Below are 25,105 nucleotides of genomic sequence, written 5' to 3' on the forward strand. Positions count from 1 at the left end.
TCCCCCGCCCGCTCCCGGCACCGACCACCCCTCCCAGCGCCGACCACCACGTACACCAGCCGAGCTTGCGTTCCCCTTCGCAACCACCGCTGCTCCGCTAGTAGTCCCTCAAAGAGTCACCGCAATACTCCTCTTAAATAGCCACCGCAACCGCCATAAGCACCTACTCCACTGCGCCCTTCCTATTGCGTCGACCCTTCTCCGGCCACCCTACCCCGACCAATTCGACTACCACCAACTACCACTCTTTCAATGACCCAAAATCCAAACCTAATTTTAAAAATTCATTTTTAAGAAAAAAAACATTCACTCAATCGATTAAACGAAGTGTATTAATAAAATTGTTGATAAAACGGCGAAATTGCTTGTGATATGTGCGAATTACGATCCATAATGTTGAATTTCTTAGGTTTTGAGAGGGTTAGAAGGGAGAGAATTTTTTTTAGTTGTGTTCAAGATGAAGGGTAGAATTGGAAAAAATGAGGAAAGTTGTGCGGAAATTAGCAAAACTATGTGCGGGAATTAGCAAGTAGTATGAATTTGGCCCCAACTCTCTTGATTTGTCGATTCCCGTGGTGCTCAACACCCCCCTTGGACAGTGGACTAATATCTAGTCTTATTCAACACTTTCCATCTCTCAATCTATTTGTTTCTTGTTCGTTTTTCTTCAACCCAAACCCAAACCCAAACCCCAAACCCAAACCCAAACCCAAACCCAAACCCAAACCCAAATTGATGCCCTTAGCTTAGCTTTATATATGTGTTAAAAGCGAGGGGATTCAGTAGGCACAAACTGCACAATGTGGAGGTCATCATCATCTACACTGCGAACTTATTTCAATCGGAGAATCATATCGGCACAGTTGCTCCGTCAGAATTCCCCGACATGTGCTTTTTCGTCGCATATCATGTCTCCGCCACTGCTTTCTCCAACCTCCAAACCGGAATTCAGATTTTTTCCTAATAAGGTTTCTCTCAATTCCGACAAGGTGTCTCTCTTAATTGACCTTGTTTTTTGTTTTTTTATCCATTAAATTAACTTATTTCATCTTGTTCTTGTTGCACAAATTGGCAGAGTAGTAACCTTGGTACTTTCACATTCATTTTTACTTTCTTATGAAATTGTTTACCAGAAGATGAAGATGATGGGGCATGCAATGCTGTCAACTTCAGCTGGTGATATAAATGGGGAGAAGCAGGCGGTCAAGCAAAAAGAAATTCGTGAAGCTAAGACTGATCAAGTAGCAGATATGAAAATACTTTCTACTCTTGTCAAGACCTTATGGTCAAGGGATAGTGTGGAATTTCGTCTCAGGGTTATAGCAGCCTTAGGTTTTCTTGTTGGTGCTAAGGTGTGCCTCTGTTTATTCTTGCCGCCGCTTCATTATAACGGCACTGCTTTTTAAACAATGAGTTTGATGTTTGTGTACATCTATATACTCACTAATCAGTCATTTTTTTTTTTTCTCTTATTTGAATATTATCAAAGAATTGAGCGAATCCTTTTCTGTCTCAGGTTCTGAATGTTCAGGTGCCTTTCCTGTTTAAACTTGCAGTTGATTGGCTTACTACTGCCACTGGAAATGCCAATGCTCTCGCCTCCTTCACGGCTTCCAATTCATATATGCTTGCGTTTTTTGTTAGCCCCGCTGCTGTTTTACTTGGTTATGGTATAGCACGTACTGGTGCTTCAGCTTTTAATGGTAATACCTGCTTCAGCTTTCAGGACCTGTCCGATTTGAATCTTTGAGCCATTTTTCTTCTCTAATTAAAGTCTCATGCATAATTTTCTCATGGTTTCAGTTCACATAATTGTATTCTTTACGCCTGAAATCTTATTTTGTGAGTGCTATAAATTGTGAGCTTCACGTTGCAGAATTACGAACTGCTGTCTTTTCAAAGGTGGCTTTGCGAACAATCCGTTCCTTGTCTTTGAGGGTAATTTCTCTAGTTAATCTGCTAGTTGGCTGTGAATTTTGTATTCCACATACATGAAGCAAAAGTTATATTTAAGATCTTGTTTGGATAGCAAAGAAGGGGAAAGGGAGGGGAGGGGGATAGAGGGAAAGGAAAGGGAGAAAAGAGAAGGAAAGGGGCAATGAAGTATAGGGTGTTTGGATACAATTTCCCTCCAAATCTTTCCTATGGTGGAGGAATTTTGGTTGGCCTTGCAGGAGGAAAAATGGACCCCTCCAAATCCCTTCACCCTCATTTGCTTACCAAACACGGGATTTTATATCTCTTGCTCCTCCTCCCCTTCCTTACCCTCCAAATCCCCTAATCCAATCAAGGTGGTCGATAATGTGCACGACATAGAACGGACTTTCAATGAAATAACACATGTCTATCATGTCTTAACGACAATATTACCCAATGCCCTCAAATGCTTCCATGTAGTCCCACTCCTGTATGACAATGAAAGAAAAGGCTCATATATCTTTGGCTTGCTTTTAGCTTCTTGAAACAACAGACTTTCAGATTTTTATTTCACCAACTTGCCATTTTTTTTTGTCCCGTGCCTAGTCCAGCCTAAAAGCAAGTGTTCTTCTAAATTATTTCTCATTGTAGGGTCCACCTCATCAGCAAATTTTCAAAAACTGTACTTTAATCCTTATCATGTCCACCTTCCATAATACTACCTATTTACCCAACTAAAGAACATTAATTAACTTAATTATGTCAATGGCAAATGTTGTCATATCCACCACCACCCACCACAACACCAGACCACAATTGTGCCGCCGCCACACCATCGCAACACCACCGTACTATCGGACAACCACTTTTGCATGACCTGTTGGCCGACGCCTTGCCTCTCCTTCCCGCCACCGTATTTCACAACTACAACCACCCCAGCCCTGAAACACATCAAACACCACCACCGTCTTCTTTTCTCCCTCTCCTCGGCCGATGCCCTGCCTCTCCTTCCCGCCACCGTATTTCACAACTGCAATCACCCCAGCCGATACCGGTTATTAAGTAGCATAGGGAGGTACTAGTGAGGGTGTGTAGTATGTGGTCATAAGTTGGGTGGGGTTAGGATTATTAATTGAGTCAATTTTAACTTGTTGGTTACTTTAGTATTAGTTGTCCCATAAAACATTAAAAATAAATCAAAATTGTATACATGTCAAATGAAGGACTAAAGTGTAATTTTTAGGTGTTTGTTGATGAGGTGGACACTATTTTGATAAATAGTTTTAGGACACTAAAATGACTTTTTTTTGAACATTATTTTAAATAAAGATTCCCTAAAAGCCGGCTTAAACATTTTTATTTTTCAATCCTTCTTTATGAGTATTTTGAAGATTGAATGGGAATAATGGAGTTAAATGGACTTAATAAATTTATATCTTCATGTAAAAATGTTGGGTCTACTCACTCTACTTAAAAAGAAAAAACTGATGTTTAAGGCTAGTATTATGCGATTTTATCGTCATGGTGGCATTTACAGAAGATTCCTTTCATAACGTTATTTGGAGTTGAAATTTTGCCTTGTTAATGTTGCAGGAGAATAGGCTGCAAACTTTCCAGCAGCTTAAGTTTTGCCATTAACCCTGATCATCTTTGTTAGGAAATTAATGATTTGTGGTGCTTTTCTCTAGGCTTGCTTTTCTCTAGGCTTGTCAGATTGTTGGTGGGAACTGGTATACTGGAAAATAATATATATGACGCAGGAAAGAGTTAATGCAGTAAATGATGATTGTAGCAGAGAATCGTCAATGATTGATTATATGTTGTGATTTTGCGCAATTAGCTGGGATTAACATCTGCAAAACAGTTGGAAGTTAACTTAATTTTTAATTCATTACTAAAAATGACATGTTAACTGAAATTGGGAGCAATAATTGCTACATTTTGAAAGCTGTGAAATCAAAAAGGTTTTAACCATTTCAGACATAATTATATGATCTGTACTGATTTGTAGTGTAGTGATCTTTTCATAACATTGTCAATTATATATTTATCACCTTCTCTATTTCAGTTATTTTGTTTGTCACTCGAGATTTTAAATATTAATATTTTGCAAAAGGAACTAAGTTTGCTGGTTGATACATGTTTTATGCAGGTTTTTGCTCATTTACATAACCTTGACCTGCGATATCATCTTAGGTATGAACCTATTTAAGTGATCTGGTTGTAGTAGTTAAATTTTTGCAATTATTCACTCATGAAGGGCATAGTTAATTTGTGGGAGTTCAAGCTGTATTCAGGAAAGTTCAGAACATTTTAGGTTGGTTTTGAAATTCGTAAAAGAAGAAGAAAATACTATGGAAGGTGATATGTTTAAATTTATATGATCAATTAGTAGCAAAGCACTAGGTGTACAATGAATTGAATCAGTTTGTTTGTTGACCTCTTTGGCTGGTGTGGGATTAATTGGTGCCTCACCATTCCACAATATAATAACAGAAAATTTACGTTTAATATTTTTGTCATCTTTCTATTCTGCTCATCCTTTTTTCTAAATGAGGAGTTGCTATTATTAGAATTATTAAAAGTAAGGTAAAAACTCTCCTTTACGCATAGTTTTTGATAAGTTTTAGGAATCTAGTTTTATGAGAGTATTATAAATACTTCTCATTGTTTAGATTATAAAATTAGGATAATTAAAATTATTACATCATAAAACATTGTATATTTCTCTATATTTATTTTATTCTCCCATTTTATCATTGTGGATTTTGTCCATTGCTGTCATATTTTTATCATCTTTATTAAGTTCTTTTAATCTTTGGGCATGGTTCAAAATCTCGGTATTGGTCATTGTCGCGGTGGAGGTATAATCGGTCCTTAAACTCCGCCGCGGATGGATCGCGGTGAATCTCGTCGATTTCTCGGGGGATATCTCGTATCGGTAGAGTGAAAACCAAGGGCCGAGATTTTTAACCATTATCTTATCGCTTTTGTACTATGAATCCCTACAAATTGGTATCAGATTTGAATTTGGAGTTTCAATATGTCAACAAAATTTGACATAGGTAAATGTGATGGTAAAATTAGTTTATTTTGGCTATTTGGCATGCTGTTCTTGTTCACAATATTGGAAAGAAGGCTTTAGATGGAAAGTCCCAAAAGCCAACCAATATGGCGAAGAACAATGGGAAGATATTTATATGAGAAGGCGTTGTCTCTATTTCAATTATGTTGTCACAAGAAGTGTTACATGAGGTCATTGATGAAAAGTCCGCTGCAAGCATATGGACTAAGTTGGAGTCTCTTTACATGGCTAAAAGTCTTACGGAAAGAGCGTCTATTTACACTCCGTATGTAAGAAGTTACTCCTATCCAAACTCACCTATCATTGTTGATTTGGAGAACCATGATGTTACGATTGATGATGAGGATAAAGCCGTGTTACATATTGTTTCACTACCACCCTCATTTGAAGACTTTAAAGAAATAATCCTATATGGAAACTACGTTACATTCTTCTTTAAAGATGTGAAGTTCAAGTCCCACTTACAGTCAAAAAAAATTGGCACCGAAATTACTTAGGAACATTCAGATGAAGGCTTGGTTGTGAGAGGGAGAACTTTTGAGAAACGTCTATGTAAGAAAAGGTCCAGATCAAATCTAGAGAGAAAAAAATCAAATAACCTGAAGCTTTGGAGGCTAGTTTTGGTAAGACAAGATCCGATGGAGAGTTCTTAAACATTGACCAAAGATCTAGATTTGATTGGATTCTTGATTTTGGCAGTACATTTCACATGTCATCTAATAGAGTGTGGTTTACCACATAGGAACCCGTTGATGGTGGTCTTGTTTTCATTATGATGGCGTTACTAGAACTTTGGCTGTCGTTTGACACGTTCCTGATTTGAAAGGAATCTCGTCTCTTTAGGCACCCTTGAATCATTTGGGTGTAAATACACGACTCAAGGTGGAGTATTTAGAGTGTTGCAAGTGTCCAAAGGTGCTCTCTTGCAAAGACGATACCAAATTGTGGCATATAAAACTAGGCCACGTGAGTGAAGACAAGTGCACCGCTAAGGTTGATTTCCCCGAACATTGTGCACCTTTAAGGTTGATTTCCCCAAACATTTTTGGTAAGCAGGCGAAAGTTAAATTTTCTAAAGGCATTCATAGAACCAACGGTACATTGGATTACATTTATTCGTATATTTGGGGGCCTCAAGAGTTCCTTCTAAAGGAGAATGTTACTATTTGTTGACCATTATTGATGATTTCTCAAGAAAGTTATGGGTTTATTTTATTAAATACAAAAATGAAGTTTTCTCCACTTTTAAGGAGTGGAAAACTTTAATTGAAAATCAAACTACTAAAAAATTTAAAAGATTGAGAACTGACAATGGTCTTGAATTCTGTTTGAACGAGTTCAACGATTTCTGCAAAAAAGAAGATATTTCCAGATATCGTACCACCATTCCTGGTACTCCACAAAAAAATGGAGTTGCAGAACGTTCTAATAGAGAACTGTTTTGGAGAGAGTGCGTTGTACACACTCTGATTCTGGCTTAGGAAAAGAATTTTGGGCTGAAGCGGCAAACATTGCGTGTTATTTGAGAAAGCGCTCGCCTAATCGATTTCCTGATTGCAATATTTCAGAAGAACTTTGGTCAGATAACCTTATTGATAATTTCAATCTTAGAATATTTGGGTGTCCAGCTTATGCTCATGTCCACGAGGGAAGAGGGAAAATTGGAACCTAGAGCTAAAAAATGCATTTTCTTAGGTTATGGTTTAGGGGTTAAAGGCTAGCGTTTATAAGACCTTCAATCTGGTAAAACATTTTATAGCAGAAATGTAACCTTTAATAAAATTGCTATGGTAGCTGCTGAAAAATATGTTGCTGTTTTTCCTAATATTACAAGTGATCAAAAGAATGTTACAGAGAAGGTGGAGTTTGAGGTTGGGTCCCCAAAACAAGAGGAAGATGTCCCAACTTACTCCACTCAACCAAACTCTAGTGATCAAACCATTAGTGCTGAACACTGATGTCCACAATAACGTCTACCATAGAGATGGAGGTTTACCACAACCGTGGTCTATGGCTCAAAATCTTCCGAATCAAAGACTAGGAAAGATACCTCAAAGATATATTAACCAACCTACCAACATTGCTTGTGCTTTGGTTGCAGCACAAGAGATTTATAATTGTGATGAGCCTAAATTTTTTTATGAGGCTATCTTTAGTGCAGATTCTGCAATGGATTGCAGTGATGCAAGAAGAAGGGACATGCAAGAAGAGGTTGATAGTCTTCATAAAATGAAACTTGTGATCTGGTAAAACTACCTGAAGGTAAATGAGCTATAAGTTCCAAGTAGCTCTCTAAGAGAGAAGAAGGTATCCCTTGCGTTCAGAATGCATGGTATAAAGCACAATATGTTACCAAAGGCTTTGATCAATAAAATGGCTTTGATTTCAACGAGGTTTTTTCTCTTGTTCACCGCACCTCGATTTGTTTATTCCTTGCTCTTGTTGCTTTGATGATTTGGAGTCGGAGCATGTTTCTTCATGTTAACCTTGGAGAAGAAATTAGTTCCTGATAGAGAGATCTATGTATGCCGTTTGAAGAAATGTCTTTATGGTCTGACATAGTCTACTTAGACATTGGTACAAAAGGTTTGATTCTTTTATGGTAGGACATCAGATGGGTCGTTTATATACTTGTTGCTTTATCTTGATGATATGTTAATTGCGGCTGGAGATATATCTCTTGTCAACTAGTTAAAAGCCCAATTAAGTAACGAGTTTGATGTGAAGAATTTAGGTCCAGCGCAATGGAAAGTAGGAAAACTGTTATTATCCCAAAAGAATTATATGTTGAAGATCCTCGACAAATTTAACATGAAAGGCAGCAAACCTGTTACTATTCCATTAGCTGCTCATTTTAAATTGTCATTTGAACATTGTCCAAAGACGGAGGAAGACAAAAGGCGCAGAACGTATGTTCCTTATTCTAATGCTGTTGGAAGTTTGATGTATGCAATGGTGTGTACTCGACAAGATTTGGCCTACGCTGTTAGCGTCGTTAGCAGATTCATGCATAATCTAGTTAAAGAGCACGGGGAAGCCGTGAAATGGATACTTCGATATCTCAAAGGTTCTTATGATATCGGTTTAATATTTGATAAACAAAAAGCCGATTCCTGTGGTTTTGTTGGTTTTGTTTTTTTTAACGGTGGTTATAGTGGTGATTTAGATATGAGGTTTCTTTAAGCCTATATTTTTACATATTGTGGCTCTGCTATTCAGTTAGTATTCTTTACTTCAAGCCTTTGCGGTTTTGTCAACCAGCCACTAAAGGGATAAAAAAAGTTGTATGACTCCGAGGCTTACTAAGTGAACTTGGTATACAACAAGACATTCTAATTGTATTTTGTGATAGTCAAAGTCAAAGTGCTATTTGACATAGACTAGCGACATCACTTGAAGACTGAACACATTGATATTAAGCACCACTCTATAAAAGATATTGTTGCCATGCTAACCTAACCACTTTCATTAGCTAAGTTTAACCATTGCCTTAACATAGCTGGTATTATTCGGTGAAATGGCGAGTCAAGGTGGAGATTTGTGGGATTAATTGGTGCCTCACCATTCCACTATAGAATAAGAGACAAATTTCCTTTTACTATTTTTGTCATCGTACTATTCTGCTCATCCTTTTTTCTAAACAAGGGGTTGCTATTATTAGAATTACTAAATGTAAGGCGAAAACTCTCCTTTACACATAGTTTATGAGAAGTTTTTGGAAACTAGTTTCATGAGAGTGTTATAAATACTTATCATTGTTTAGATTGTAAAATTATGATAATTACAATTATTACATCATAAAACATTGTATGTTTCTCTCTATACTTATTTTACTCTCCCATTTGATCATTGTGGATCTTGTCTCTCGCTGTTGTATTTTTATCATCTTTATTATGTTCTTTTAATCTTTGGCTGATTCTTATCGCTTCCGCACTGTGAATCCCTTCAGATAGGAAAAAGAGGAAGGGAGGAGGAAGGATGGAAGGGAAAAAGAGGGGGAAGGGAGGGGGATAGGTTTCCCTCCAAATTTCTCATTTGTTGGAATGTTTTAATTTGCGTTAAAGGAGGGAAATGGAGGGATCCTATTTCCTTTCCTTCAAATCTTTCCGCCTCCATTTTCTGTTCCAAACAAAGGAAAACACCTTCCTCCATTTACTCTCCCCCCTCTCCTTCCATATTCCCCTATCCCAAACACACCCCAAGTCTTGGTTACATAATTGTGCATATAGTGCTCCCTTATTGGTAGGACATATTTAGAAAACAGCGTAAATTGAGACAAGTTCTTTGAAATTATTGACTTAACTTAATGAAATGTAATCTTTTTATCTTTCTTTCTCCTTGACGTTTTAGTCGAGAAACTGGTGCTCTGAATCGGATAATTGACCGAGGTAGCCGTGCCATAAATTTCATCCTCTCATCTATGGTGTTTAACATTGTTCCTACAATTTTAGAGGTATGGCTCTGTATTTTCAGTATGAGGCTTTGAGATTCTTCTTTCATGTCGTGCTGTTCTATTGCCATAATCTTTTTGATCTTTTAAATTTTTAATGTCTTTGAAACATTTAACTGATACCTTTTTAGATATCTATGGTATCAGGTATACTAGCTTATAAATTTGGGGCTCCTTTTGCATGGATTACTTCCTTGTCAGTTGCTGCATATGTGACTTTCACATTGAGTGTGACACAGGTAATGTAACTACCACCACTGTTTTGTATAGAAAGTATGTGATTTACGTCTCAGAGCTATCTTACTATTGTAATCGTATGTCTATATTATCTTACAGTGGCTATGAAAACTTAATTAAATATAACCCTCTCGTCATCCACAAAAAAACTATTGTCTCCAAGAAGATGTGCAACAACTTATCCTGCATAACATATATGTGCGGAAAATTGATCAAGTCTCTGCTAGTCTACCTCACATCCTTGACCGGTATACCTGATGTTTACAATATGGACTACAAGTCTACAACACATGGAAGATACAAATATATCCATCATTTTCATATACCCTATTGTTGCAAAATACGCAAATACGCAGATACATTCAACTTAGTGCCTCACAATAATCTATGATTTTTCTATTATGTTTTTAGTTATCAACCATCTTTGTTCTCCTATCATAATCTACTTTGTCATTTAAGGATTTTCAAGATGGTACTTGGATCCCACATTACATATTTAAGCTACGGTAATATGGTATCTGTACTATCTATGTGCAAGTCAATCTTGACTCGAGTGTTCATTTTTGATAAATTTTTTTCCATCATCCACAGTGGAGGACAAAGTTTAGAAAGGCCATGAATAAAGCTGACAATGATGCAAGTACAAGAGTAATTGATTCACTTATTAACTATGAGGTATGTTTCACCTTCAAGTACAACATGGAATAATTCTTATGATTCCATTTTATATGTAAGATTCTAATTGCTGTTTGTCGTCTTTTGTAGACTGTAAAATATTTCAACAATGAGAGTTTTGAAGCAGAGAAATACGATGAGTTTTTGAAGAGTAAGTCTTCTGGATATTATGCTTTCATAATAAGTATCTTCCACGGTCCTCTAATTGAATTTTTGCAGCCTTTTTCTTATGTCGTTTGGTTTTACTGTCTCTGTTCAACTGATATTTGTCACCTGAATCCCTATTCATCACTTATAGCTATAATTCTTACACATGAATCATTTTGATGTTGATTGATCTTTGTATTTGTATTTAAACCAGGGTATGAAGATGCTGCACTAAAGACTCAACGTAGTCTGGCCTTTCTCAACTTTGGCCAAAATGTAATATTCAGTACAGCTCTTTCAATGGCTATGGTTTTGTGCTCTCATGGTATAATGGAGGGACGGATGACAGTCGGTGATTTGGTAATCTACTCTCTAATCTGCTTGAACTGAACTTTTTTACGAATCTACTTTTCTTTGAAAAGGCGATTAACAATGAAAAAACAGGTAATGGTAAATGGCCTCCTCTTCCAGCTATCACTTCCGTTAAACTTTCTTGGTAGTGTCTACCGTGAGACTATCCAAAGTCTCGTGGACATGAGATCAATGTTCCAGCTGTTGGAGGTAATTTCTAAGATCATCTACGTTTGTTTCTAACAGACTTACAACATTCTTTTGTCATATGACGTTTGTTAGCTTCTCCAATGTACTTGCGTTTTAATTGGCAGTGTGCTGAATGTACTTTGTTGTTATAATTGTCTCTTATACAGATATATTTCCTCAGCCTCTAGTTTTCTGTAGTCTATACATATCTAAAGTATAAACATCTTGCGTCAGTTATTTGCTTAAATTTCATCCACCTTCACAGGAAAAGGCTGACATCAGAGATAAAGAAAATGCCAAACCTTTGAATATGATTGGAGGAAGCATTGAATTTGATCATGTACATTTCAGGTAGGAAGAGCAATTTAACTCAATTGCAATGTGGTGCCAAAATGATAATGCTATGGCCTATGAGCAGCATTTGTGTAATCATGTATGCAGTTTGTAAAAAAAAAAAAAAAGACTTTTCAATTGATAAGCAAAGTTAGTTTAAAACTATAGCATTACAACTGAACTTGATCAAGATCTCACATTTCATACCGGGGTTCGTAGCCAAAGTTATGTTTTATGTGCTCTTAGAGTCTTAGGAACTTGGGAATGGAGACTGGCTTTAAGTAAGGTAAACATTGACGGACCTTCTGGATTGCACTTATCTCTCAGCAAGCTTGTGCAGTCAAACTATGTATTTGGTTTTTGCCATTTATTGGTGGCGAGAAGTGAATGCCTTTTCGATTTGGGTAGGCAATTAATTGTTGTGGGCCTGGTTGGTTCTGTAGCTTTAATGGCTGAGGCGGTGGTGGTAGGTTAAATTTCAATGAACTTAATGCTTTGATTACTTATCCTATTTCAAAATAGTGCTCTTTTGATTTCTTTACTGATGATATGTTATGAATTCTGACAGTTACCTGACTGAAAGAAAGATACTTGATGGGATATCATTTTCTGTACCAGCTGGACAAAGTGTTGCCCTTGTTGGGACAAGTGGAAGTGGTATGCTTAATTTGAATCCCTTTGTGTGCATTTCCCTTCTTTTTAGTCATCCATAACTAGATGAATAGATGTTGATACAGATCTGTATGGTCAAGTCATTCTTCTAACCTGCTGTTTTGTTTATTGTGATTGTGTCCTTTATGCTATTCGTTTTAACTCCTTATTAGAAATATCCTCTCGACATTTTTTTTATTTGGGTTGGGGGAGTGCGATGATATAGACTGGATAACTAGTAAAATACACAAGAATTTCATGTACTTCCTTTTTGTCTTTCTCATTCCATTTTGCCCCTACGAATCTGCAAGCAATAGTTAGTATACCAATGCCTTTCACGTTCGGTTTTTTGTAACTTGTTTGTTGTGAGCTTGGGTGAAGGCCACTGATGTTAGTAATGACTGAAGACCCCTAGCCATGAATTTACAGAAAGGACCCACCAAATCATTTGAACAAAGGTGATTGGAACCGCATGTGAAAGCATGTGAAGCTTTATTAGATAATAAAGTAGCTAACATAAGCTCGAAGTAGGGATGACCATGGGTAGGATTTGGACAAGATTCTATGGGATGAAGATCTACTTACTATTACTACTAAGGTATAAATAAAATGTAGTATAGAGAAAACCGGATAACCTTCTAGGCACGTGAATAACGCTTTCCTAAAAGTCTAATATCGTCCCTCTATAAAAGCAACCGGGTTTCACCAAATGACTTTTGAGATATATAGAAGATACAATCAAATTAACTTGCTTTGTTAATTTGATCTTACTAATAATGCAAGAGGATTGTATCACTCAACAGTTAAAAAAATACTGCAGTAGTTTTATAAATGTGAAAAGCAAGAGAAATGAGAAATTTTACTCAGAAATTTTCTTCTTGTGAACTTTGCACAATCCAGTCGGGTCCTATTTATAAAAATAGGAGTGAAATGACACAATAGGGGTTACTATTTTTTTTACCAAACCGTTGCCATGACTTCACCCAAAAAGCCGTTACTAAGGCTTGAATAAGAAAGCATGGAATGTACCATTCCTTTGAGAACCCAATTTTTCCTTTCTGCTACACTATTTTGTTATGGTGTATAAGTAACAGCTGTTTCATGAATTATGCTGACGGACTCAAAATATCTTGGATCATAATTTTCACAAGCCTTGTCCGTTCGGAAATGTATAATTAATTCTCAGTTTGTACTTTGTAGTTCCACTTCAGTTTTATATATGTTCAATTGAAGAGGGTATGCTATGGAAATCACACTAATCAGTACGTTTGGTATGTCTATTAGGAAATGACTGTCTTGTCATCTTTTTTAACATTTCTCGATAGTCACGTCAAATGGTGGTATTAGATCCATTTTAGGCATATCATACAATCTTCTATAATTCACATGACATAAACAATTCTGCCAAAGAGCCTTTTTTTGTTCGAACCATTTGCTGTTGACTGACATTCATTGGTGTCATGTTTATGCTTTTGTGGCCTGTGCTTTTCTAAATAGTGCACATGGTAATCCCTGCCCCATCCACAGAAAAAGAAGGAAAACTATGGATGTATGTTGAAAGGAAAGTGATTTATTGCCTTTGTGAAGGTTGATGACAGCGACTTTCATTAGCGTTAGAGACTCAGCTCCCTCTATCTGATATAAATAATCAATGTATTGCTATTATTCTTTTAAAAGTAAATGTCTTAGTAAATAAAATGCTTGTTTTCTTAGATGATGCTGTTGTGGCGCTAGATCATTAATATTGAGGTTATTTGATAAACAATACCAACTTTAGACCCCAATTTCATAACCATTTCCATATTTTAAAAAAATGAAAATCAATACCAACTTGTTAACTACGACCTATAATCACTACCAAATCACATTTTCCGTAAAAACAATTACATAAATTGACCAAAGTACCCTCATTATTAATTAACCCAACCATCTTCTTTTACTGTCTCACCTTCCCCGCACCCCTCATCCCAACCACCATAGCATCAACCACCAATAACCCCATAGCCACCACACTCTAAAACCACCATGAAACCCACCACCCCACCGCTGCCGAATCCCTCTCCAATATATCAACCCAACAATCCAACATATCCACCCCTTCATAACCCTAACCACTATACTATACTACCACCTCCATGGCTCCATCACTAGACACCACAATCATTATCCGCCACTCACTTCACACACATCACCACTCCCATTGACCTTATAGTCTTATACAGCAACTTCGAATCCGTCACCACCACCACTTAAGCCACCACTCGTGCATATCTAGGTTGTCCCACCCCCTTTATTCCTAACTAGTGTAGATCCCGCGCAAATGCGCGGTAAATATAAGCCTTTTAATTTTTAGTGTATTAGTTATAGATTTTAGATTTATATCTCGCGAATTTTTATAAAAAATAACTAATACTAAAATTAATCAAAAGAATTGAATAATTTCATGAATTGTGTTTTTTATGAAAATATTTTAACTACATCAAATCAATTTTTTTAAAAAAATCTTTTTTCGTCACGAATTTAATAATAAGAGATACAATTTTTATGTATAGATTATTTTAAATGGAAAATTAGTTTAATAAATGAAAATCTAATTTGTTTTCATATACTCCCTCCTATTCTCTATTTTCTTCCCTATTTCCTAAAACGGATTATTCAGGTTTTCTTCCCCTTTCCTTTTTTGGAAACTTTTAATCTTATTTTATTCATTCCTCTCTCCTATCACCAAACCCCACCCAACTCACAATTCCTTATTTAATTCATAATTATTCATTTCTCTCTCCTATCACCAAACCCCACCCAACTCACAATTCCTTATTTTATTCATTCCTCTCTCCTATCACCAAACCCCACCCAATTCACAATTCATATTTTATTCTCTTCCTTAAATATTGTGCCCCATCCAAAGGGGAAGAAAAAGAAGAATAGGAGGGAGTATAAGTTTGAGCACTTTGTAGAGAAAACTTTAGAGAAGTTGTATTCTCTTAGTTATTCTTTACAGTAATAACTATTGCATTACTGAAAAATTTAGCAACTTATACTTTATAATTTAATATTCATTTTATTTTATTTTAATGAAAAAAATTATAATTATGAATTTATTTAAAAAATTAGAGTTTATTTATAAGAATATATTCATTGAAAAGATAATAATGTAATGAAAGAAAATTTTATTTGTTACCTTATTTAGCTAAATGCTTTTTGGAGGGAAAACTAAGAGAATTTTTATTCTCTTAGTAGTAGGGGATTTGAGGGGAGTGATGTTTTTGTAGTGGGATGTTCAAGGTCGATGGTGATGGGGTTTTCAAGGTATATGGTGGTTGGTGATGGGGTTTGCTGGTGTCTAGTCTTTTCGGGGGTAGTGGTACTGTGAGAGGACTTTGTGGGTGGAGGGTGGGTCGATGGTGGGTTGGGTGGGTGGTGTGTGGGGATTGGATGCGGTGGTTTGTGGTGGGTAAGGAAGGAGATGCGTTGGTTTAAGGTGGGGTCGGCAAGGTGGTTGGGGCCCACACAGGAACTCAGTTAAGGGTGATGTCAAAGGTGAGGTGAGATATGGGTGGTGAATATGTGGTGGTGAATAGGCGGTGGATAGGTGGCGAATAGTGTTAAAGGCGTCAATGGTGAGGGGAAGGTGAGGCAAGATGAGGGAGTTGATTTTTTGGATAAGGGTGTTTTGGTCTCGGCGAGTCATTTTTTGTGCAGAATGTGTTTGGGCGGAATGTGTGAGTTGGTACTGGTATTTGGGTCGGAGTTGATAAGGTGGTATTGATTTTAAAGTTTTTGTAAGTATGGTACTGATTATGAAATTGGAAGCTAAAGTTGGTATTGTTTATCAATTAATCCTTAATATTATGGTGGAGTTGTAGTTAATGGCATCTCTTCTTTTCTTGAAATTATTTTTGTGTAGTTTGTGCTATAGAATGTAGATACGACATTATCTTATTGTATCTGCGTATATTGGCTATCTTGTTTATCATTTTGCATGCATTTTAGTTCTTAATTTGTAATTTTCAGGTAAGTCGACCATTCTCAGATTGCTCTTCAGATTCTTTGATCCTCATTCAGGACATGTAAGGAGCATTTGCTTTTCGTGTGGTCCTTCCTATGTCTGCTTTTTTTTTTGGTCCCATGCCTGTTAAAAGGTGTAGTTATTCTCAAACAGTTACTCTCCTTATGCCTATTACCACACAAAACCACCCAATATCTCCTTATTTTGCTAAACTGTAAATTCTTGACCATGGTTTACTGTCGATCGAACTAATAGGGATGGGTATTACAACACTTACTCCACTTATGGCTATTATAACACAGCAACCACCCAGTATCTCCTTATATTGCTAAACTGTACATTCTTGACAATGTTTTTAAATATCGCCATCGATTCCAATTCTTGTCAGAGTTGCGAAGGTATTGGAAGTTTAACGCGATTAACTGCATTTTGGGTGATCAGTCCGCGATAACTGATGCCGCGGCCTTGAGTGAAATCGAGATTTAATACTATGTTCTAGACTCAGCAGCATGAAAACGGTATAAGGATGTCGTCTATCCACACCTTTTTGTAAATGGTATATCAACATTTGCCAAAATAATTGGAAGGTGGGTGGAAATAGCCGAGCTTTCTCTCACCATTAATAATGTTTCTAGTATTTTCACCAATACGTAGATATTATTAAATTCTTTAGGCTTGACTCATCTCTTATGAAATTCTCTATGAACTTCCGTTATGTTTTATTCAATAACATGTGAGTGTTTTTTAACACAGAGGTAAGGCAGTGTCGTTATGTGTCATTCAAAAACATGTGAGCGTTTCAACACAGAGATAAGGCTCAATATCAAAGTACATCTAATTCCTTACTCCCTATTGACTTGAGCCTTAGAGGCAGTCTAGTAATGTTGTTTAGGTGTACAGGCCTTACTTTCAAGTATAAAGCATACAAATTTAAAGGTATTGCTATTACTAACAGGTACACTCCATCATCAATGATAGGTACATTAGTTACACTTGGAAAGTATATCGGTTACCTTGAGAATTGTCGAGAACATCAACCCCATCTAGAATTAAAATTGCATTAATTCAACCACATGACTCATGAAATACTGATGGTTTTATGAACCCAAGCCACAATATTTGCAGAAGTATAGAGCTGAAAACTTGGAGTAGTGTGTGAGAAGTATGTCGGCCTTTAAAATGATGTCATGGTATGGATGTTTTAAACCTGTTTATCTGTTCATGGGGCTTTCTTTTCTGACTTTGCTTGTGCTTTTGTGCATTGTCCAGTCGTCCACCTCCCTACTTTTGGCTTCAGTAGTTGTAGATTTGTTTGGAAGCTTGAGTTTTGCTTCACTCTTCTTAAAATTCACGTAGTTTTAATGTGTTTTGTTTCATACTTTAGATAAGAATTGATGGCCAAGACACAAGTGACGTCACTCTTGAAAGTCTCCGGAAATGTATAGGCGTTGTACCTCAGGATACGGTAAAATCATATATCTTTGTTCGTTACAATTTTTTTTTCTGTTAGATGTCCCGGCAGTAACTTGTTTTTGATTCAGGTACTTTTCAATGACACAATATTTCACAATATCCATTATGGTTGTCTTTCTGCAACAGCGGAGGAGGTTTGTCACCATGCTTTTTTTTTTTCGGACGTGTATAAATCTGAACTTGTTTAATTTTCATCTCTTTTATATCAGGTTTATGAGGCTGCAAGGCGCGCAGCAATCCATGACACTATTATGAAATTTCCTGAAAAATATTCTACTGTTGTTGGGGAAAGAGGTTTAAAGGTCAGATCTCTTGTCATTTACGGAGCAATTCATAATATTATTATCCAACAATCATGTACTTTCATATTTTCTTCCCACTTTCCTCTTTTGGCAATTTTTCTTCTTTCTTCCCACTTTTCAATCTTTGCTGTTTGGAAACTTATTTGGTTGCATTTTACCAAATTTTCCCAGTTAAGATGCTAAAATTTCAAAATCTGCTATTGCTCTATTAATTTTTAAGCTCTTCATTCGATCAGTCGCATCGCTTCAGCGACCCGGCCCGGAAGAGCGATCCAGGCAAGCTTTACTAGTTAACTTCATTACAAAACTTATCCTCCTATAGTCACCCAGATTGCCAAACCTCATCACCAAATACCCCACGAGTACCCTTCCACCACTCAGGCCCACAAAAAACCTAACACCCCCTCCCCACAATCCCAACAGCTCCCAACAACCCCACCACCCCGACAACCCTACCACTCAGCTTCTCTCTTTTTTGCGACCATCAATCCTCTTGGGTGGCAACCAAGATTTCCGAATTCTGCCTCTATCCCTCGCCATCAGCCCCTAGAACCATCTGCTCTTGTGAGGAGGTTTAATAGGTTCAGAGGAGGTAGTTGACGGTGTTGGATGGTGGTGGTGGTTCTTGGTGTGCAAAGGTGGTTAAGGGTGGTCGATGGTGATGCATGCCCACTCTTTCTCCATCATATCGCCCAATATCCTAGGTCTGCTTTTTTTTTTCTCCTTTAAAAGTTGAGTATAAGTTCCATTGCTTTCACGTAAAGAAGATTAACTAAATAGCCTTATTTCTTATCTGTTTGTTCTTATTGTTTTTCTTACATCATTTATTGCCATGTGATGCCCTAAAAAAACGCCATTGTTTTGGGTGCCACTGTATGTAAAATGAAAAAACGCTGATACTACCATTTACATTCCGAAAAAAAGATTGGTAAATGGCTGCGCTTGCAAATGGTGTATAGACTAACTTAGCCAAATTCAAGCATGACGAATAACTTTGCCAAGTGTGGTATATGAGACATGTACATTTTTGGTACTTTGGTAGCTGATATGAAGACGTGTACCTATAGCCGTGTCCTCATTTGAGGACAGCAAGATAGAGTGCGGATGTGTCAGTATCTGCGTCATGATGAGTCCAACACTTTAATATGTGGCCATGTCCGACACTTATACCCAAGTACTAGTAACGTCAGTCTTTAGGTGGCATTAAAGTGGATCTCACTGGTAGTTACTGGTCTTGTCAAGCCCTAAATTGGCCATTAATTTATCGAGGTGTCCCTCTTGGTGTTAATGTAGGTTTAGTTGAAAAAGGTCTGATGTGATGACCTATGAGTGTCACTTGCTGCAAGGCAAAAGTACATGCCTCAGCTTGTGAGGTGCTCTGTTAGAAAGTGTTTTCAAATGTATCTTTTGTCATTTTTCTGTCATTGCTCTTTTGTGCACGCAACTTACTCTTTTATGTACACATTTTTCAGTTTCACCCCTCATTTTTTCAATCCATCTTCCCCCCTATCCCTTTTGTGACGAAATCAATTCATCAATTGAAAAAAAAAAACACTACCAATTTAGATGTGTTATAAATGGGCAGGCATAGGGTGATGCTTGAGGATTTTGGGAAAGAAATTTGCACCGTAAAATTTGTACCGTATATATATGTATGGAGCTGGATTTGATTGTCGGATCATGGCTTCCAAAGAGAAGAGGAATTTTGTGTGAGAGAGAACACTGTTACGAATGAATTTTGGGTATTTTTGTGAGAGGGAAAATTATTATGACCGAATTTTGTAAAGGTTATGAGAGATGTACTTTGTATAATTTTACGGAGATATTGACGGTGGCCAAAAGAAAAAAAGTTGGCCAAATTTTTTTTAATGGGGATAAAGAGTAAATTTGTAAAAAGGAGCAATTTGAGAGGACTCGACGTAGTTGGGATAGAGGTGGCCTAACGTTTAAGGAGAAGACAATTTTGTGATTGGAGAAAAAGCTCAGAAGACTACAAACCAATTCGGTTTGAGTATTGAAGATAATATTATTCTGTAAAATTTTGAGAAGGTTAGAAAGGAAGGGGAGAATAACAAGTGATGGCGGTTGACTTTTTGTAAGAAGAGATATGAGTTACCGTACATAGCCAATTAGCCATGACAATGAGAGAGTGCATTAACATTGCACATGTAACGTATAAGGTAGGAATTTAATACCAAGGGTAATTTAGATGATAGACAGGGACTTGAGTTGGGATTAGGCAATATCTTACCCAAATTGTAGGATAGAAGAGGAACAAAAAAAGAAATTGAAGTTGAAGATAGGCTAATAATTAAGCCCGTCGGAGATGGAATAGATGACAGCCATCTCCGGTCGGTATCGGAAGGATGTTGGTGGGTGTTTTTGTTTTATAATTTGTATATAGAGGTCCCTAGGATTTTACCTCTCCAATACCATGTAGTCCCTCCATACTACACCAATGGTAACATTGACTTTTTCACACTTGTCGAGACACGTTTTGCAACGTGAATAGTTTTAGTTACACATTATTAAAAATTATTAAAATTTGATATTATTATAGCATTCATGACGATAAATCAAACAAGATCTCACATGACTATATTTTGTCTTATAGATTAAGAATAATATCGAAGATTCCCTACGATCATGAATAGTGCCAAGATTCTCAATGTTACCATTGGTGTGGTATGGAGGGAGTAGAAAATTAATATATTAAATGGATTGATGACTTGAATATTATTGATGACAAGGGATGCTATATAGCAATTACAAGACGTTAATAATTGGAAACATAATCTAACTAGAATATATCTTAGAGATATATTTGACCCAATATAGAAAACTAGACTAATATATTATCTAAAAGTAATTCCTAAATCTATATCTTATTTAATAGTATTATAATATTACCATATTGTGAATTATATTAGAGTAATATTATATTTCTTATATTAATTCCTGTCCTTTCTCCTTAGTCCTTACCAGTTGATGGTCCATAATGGGTCAAAGAACCACAAAAATAGCTTGAGACTTTCCGAAATTAAAGCCAGTTTCGGATTTTGTATGTTACCCATATAATGTTGAATTGACTTTGGTTATAGTCTTCAAAGATATGGTTTTGTTGGGAATTAGTGTCACATACTTTACTTACCCCATTCCCTGGAATTCAATTTTTATTGCCGAACAAACTGAAGCGGGATTTGATCTTCGATTAGATGATTCATTCACGAACTAGTTTACCCAAACTAAATTGTTGGTGATAGTTGCGCGTTAGATAGGTGGTGATAGTTTGATAGATTGTTGTAGGTGCTTAAAAGGCAGTTGGTTTCTAATGGGCTGTGAATAACTGTGATGTTAGTGTGAAACTATCTAAGACATGTAGTGGTTTCTGCTATTGCCGAGATGAAGCTATGGTTCACTACTGAGATTATTATCATCCCTTGAGTCTCTGATTAAGTCATTTATGCCTCCATCCAAATAAAAATAATCCACGACACTGTGAGTAAGTAACTCTCAGGAAAGGTCTATGGGTTCCCTTTTCATTACATGGTTGTATACTGGCAAGGACAAGGACGAAGACAGGATTCCATCTGGCATAGGGTCAAAGTTTTATTTTGGAAGTACACATACTTTACATTAGTTTTAATTTTTTTCTTGTCCAAAAGTATTCAAATGAATTCAAATATGGACCATAGATATATATATATATAGGAGTAAATTAATTCGAACACAACTTTTTTTTTTTCTTCTTCTTTTTCTCTTTTTTATCTGAAGTTAATTAACAACTCCTTACCGAAAGAAGGGTTTCGCTGCAGTAAATAAACTGGAAATATACTTAGGTTTATTAAATTCCGAATTTTCATACGAGTGGTTATTAGTTTTTATGGTTTTTCTTATGAGGCTGTGTCAAACAAGATGTGTGTTAATATATGGTTCACTACTGAGATTATTATCATATTAGTGGTTATTAGTTTTTATGGTTTTTCTTATGAGGCTGTGTCAAACAAGATGTGTGTTAATATATGGTTGCTACTACGTATATGTTGTTGCTTTCCGTCATTGTAAACTGGTTGCAATACGTTACTGCTATATGAAGACATTTCTTAGTCATTTGTAGTTTGTTTCTTTCCTTGGTTATCATTGCAGTTAAGTGGCGGTGAAAAGCAGCGTGTCGCTCTAGCTCGTGCTTTCCTTAAAGCTCCTTCCATTTTGTAAGGCCTTTTTATGCTTTACATTTCATTTATTTCGGTTAGATTTTCTCTTTCTTCCTTTGGGGTTATCAAATTGAAATCATTAAGTTTGAGTTTCTGTTTGACCAGTTACGTATTTTGCAACTAATCATTGAGTGTGTGTGTGTGTGGGTGGGTGGGGTGCGGGGGTGGTGGTGTTTAAATACATCGAAACAAAATATTTATGGAAATTCATATCGTGTACCGCTATGTTTTTTGCATTCTAACATATAACCTCTTTAAACGCCTTCAGTTGATAGATCCTTGTGAATGATACCAAAACTCTTGCCTAAATAGTGTATGTGGTTCACTTTCAAGTGTTCCTCTTTTTGTCCATCCCGGATGCTTTATTGTCTGGCTATAGAATATGATTCAATCGACTGCCTATAGTTCTTGCTTTGTGAAACAACAATCTATGAAAGTGTTGATGCTAATTTCCATCATGGGTCATTTGTAAATTGTTTCTGTATTTCTTGCATTGAGGTAATGTTGTATGCTGTTTTGATTAAAAAAGGTAACATTATTCATATCGTTCCAGGCTTTGTGATGAAGCTACTAGTGCACTTGATAGCACCACAGAAGCAGAAATTTTAAGTGCCTTGAGGTCGCTCGCCAATAACCGTACATGCATTTTCATCGCTCATCGTCTTACAACTGCTATGCAGTGTGATGAGGTAAGCTATATAGCTGGTAACAAATCTTGTTTAATGTTATCAATCTGGGGACATTGATCGCCACATAGGTTGCTTGGAGTTATAGGCTTGGGGTTAGCCTGAGTGAAAACATTGACCCCTGAGTCTAACATAGCCTTATGGTTTTGGCGTTTTGCTGATATGAAGGGTATTTCCTTATTTCCCATCGTACAAAAGTATATTTCCATAGCTACTGCTAACTTGCTAAGTACACTCGAGGAATGCCTATGTATATATGGACTGGGTCATGTGGGGCTGTCTGTTCATATCTTAGGAATTAAGATTTAAGATTGTATCTCTTGCAAAGTTTAGTCCGGTCACTCATAGACATGGTTTAAAATCGAGGTATCGATCGCGGTCGTGGTAACGGTATTGCAGAATCGTCCTTGACTCGTCCGTCTTGCTCCGAGTCGCGGTTATCGCGGTGATATATATTAACAAGCTTTTGTAGATATTTTATCATCTATTGGCTATTTCATTTTAAATTAAGATTAATTCTATTTAGAATACTTATTTAGAGTCCACAACTTTAAGAGCTTTTCATTCCGAATTTTGGCAGGTTGTATCGGGCCGAGTTGGCCGATACACATTATAATCGGTCCTATTTTTTCCTATTTTTAACTTATTTGATACATCTCGGGATATCTCCAATCGACCACCTACGATACTGATACATCTCGGCAATATGATACACATCTAAGCCGAGATTTCAATCCATGTACATAATGGATCGTCCACAGTATTCTGCTTCTATGTCAACATTTGTAATTGATTATTGTTTTTGTTCCCTAGCAAATGGTAGCTTTTTTACTCCTACGGTATAATTCATTGGCATAGATTGCATTAACCAAGAGCCAGATACAAATGTTCCAAGAAAAGCATTGTGTTTTTTACTAAAATGATTTTTGATAGTGTTATGTCCATGTTCGAGTGTCGAGCTTCATATTCATCTATGTGAGATAATATGAAGGGTCAAATCAACTTTAGTTTTTATCTTCGCTGGAGCTCTTAGTCCTTCTGCTGTTGTGTGAGATCAACTTTATTTGGATTCTATTTGGTATTTATTGAGATATTTTGTTCATTGATTGGTGTCATGATCAGTTAATGGATTATACAACCGGTTGTATATACAACTTATTCAGTGTTGTGGAGCTTTGTTACAAATTTGTTGAGCTCTATTAACAAAATTATCGAGTTATGATACAAAGTTGTTGAGCTTAACAGAATAATTATTAAGCTCAATAACTTTGTAAAATAGCTCAATAACTTGTAAAATAACTCAACAACTTTGTTTGAAAGCTCGATAACTTTGAGGCGGTTGTACATAGCTCTTATACAACCAGTTGTAGGATAATATTTGTGGTGTCATGATGGCCTTCAGTTATATGAAAAGGTCCCTAGGGGTAGAGGGAGACCGGGACAGACATGGTTGAGAGTGATAGAGCACGATATGAGATTTCTGGGGCTTGAGGAGAGTATGGTGACGGAGAGGGCACAATGGAGGGAAATGATACATGTGGATTTTTAGTATTTGATGTTATTTGACATATTTAATGTTTTTATTTAATTTTTAAAAAAAATTATTTGTTCTTCTCTCCTTTATTACACCTTTTTTTTACCAACCACTCTCTTATATATTTTACTTGGTTTACTCAAGGTATTCCGGATCTTAACTTCTACTTCGGTTTTCAAAATCGTTTTGATCTTTATTCTCGATTTAAATTTTAAGTTTTTATAAAAGAAATCCGGAATTCAATTTTAAAACCTATAAGTTTACCTTGACTTTGTATTATGTTTCGCTCTCCCTTTTGTTTTTCATTTTTCATTTTTCTATTTTTTTTCGCATTTTAAGGTGTGCGTTCACCCATGGACGGTTTTAAAGGATGATTCATGTCAGCCGACCCCAAATCATTTTGGGATTAAGGCTCTGATGTTGTTGTTGTTGTTGATTATGGGATTACTGACAATCCAATACTGGTTTCAGATCATAGTCCTTGAAAACGGAAGGGTAGTCGAGCAGGGCCCTCATGAGGTCCTCCTGTCAAAGGCAGGCAGATATTCACAGCTCTGGGCTCAACAGAATAGCACAGTTGATTTTATTGATTCAGTTTTAAAGTAAATGTTTCGGCAAATGAAGGAAAGTTCACACACAGAATGAAAGGGCTGATTCCCATGTCAGAACAACTTTCAACATCCACCATGCTGCCAGGTTGACTGTGCAGGCGACGAACAAACGTATTTAGTATTAGCTACTTTTTTGTAGCTAGGAGGAAGCTACATTGTATTAAATCCCATGCTGCTACACGGACTGTTGTATTGATTTTTGGGTGTTGCGATCATTATATATAATACTAATTTTGGTGTC

The 25,105-nt window shown here is 36.5% G+C and overlaps 1 protein-coding gene across 4 annotated transcripts; it reads left to right on the forward strand.

The window, feature by feature from the left end:
* The first annotated feature begins 718 nt into the window (after positions 1-718).
* Positions 719-25,105, forward strand: LOC141599936 (ABC transporter B family member 25, mitochondrial). Of its 4 annotated transcripts, none has more exons than XM_074420067.1 (20): positions 719-989; positions 1,134-1,352; positions 1,517-1,703; positions 1,877-1,938; positions 4,070-4,113; positions 9,353-9,455; positions 9,584-9,691; positions 10,281-10,364; positions 10,455-10,515; positions 10,726-10,871; positions 10,956-11,072; positions 11,317-11,402; positions 11,953-12,041; positions 16,050-16,105; positions 17,429-17,509; positions 17,586-17,651; positions 17,727-17,819; positions 21,966-22,030; positions 22,587-22,722; positions 24,725-25,105. In XM_074420067.1, the coding sequence occupies exons 1-20, from the start codon at positions 801-803 to the stop codon at positions 24,857-24,859; spliced, it is 2,127 nt and encodes a 708-aa protein (XP_074276168.1). In that variant the 5' UTR covers positions 719-800; the 3' UTR covers positions 24,860-25,105. The 4 variants fall into 4 exon arrangements, with proteins under 4 accessions (XP_074276168.1, XP_074276170.1, XP_074276171.1 ...); XM_074420069.1 differs by having other exon boundaries at positions 1,137-1,352; XM_074420070.1 differs by having other exon boundaries at positions 719-968.

Source organism: Silene latifolia, chromosome 9 (assembly GCF_048544455.1).
Source record: "Silene latifolia isolate original U9 population chromosome 9, ASM4854445v1, whole genome shotgun sequence".
In the NCBI taxonomy this organism is placed as follows: Eukaryota; Viridiplantae; Streptophyta; class Magnoliopsida; order Caryophyllales; family Caryophyllaceae; genus Silene; species Silene latifolia.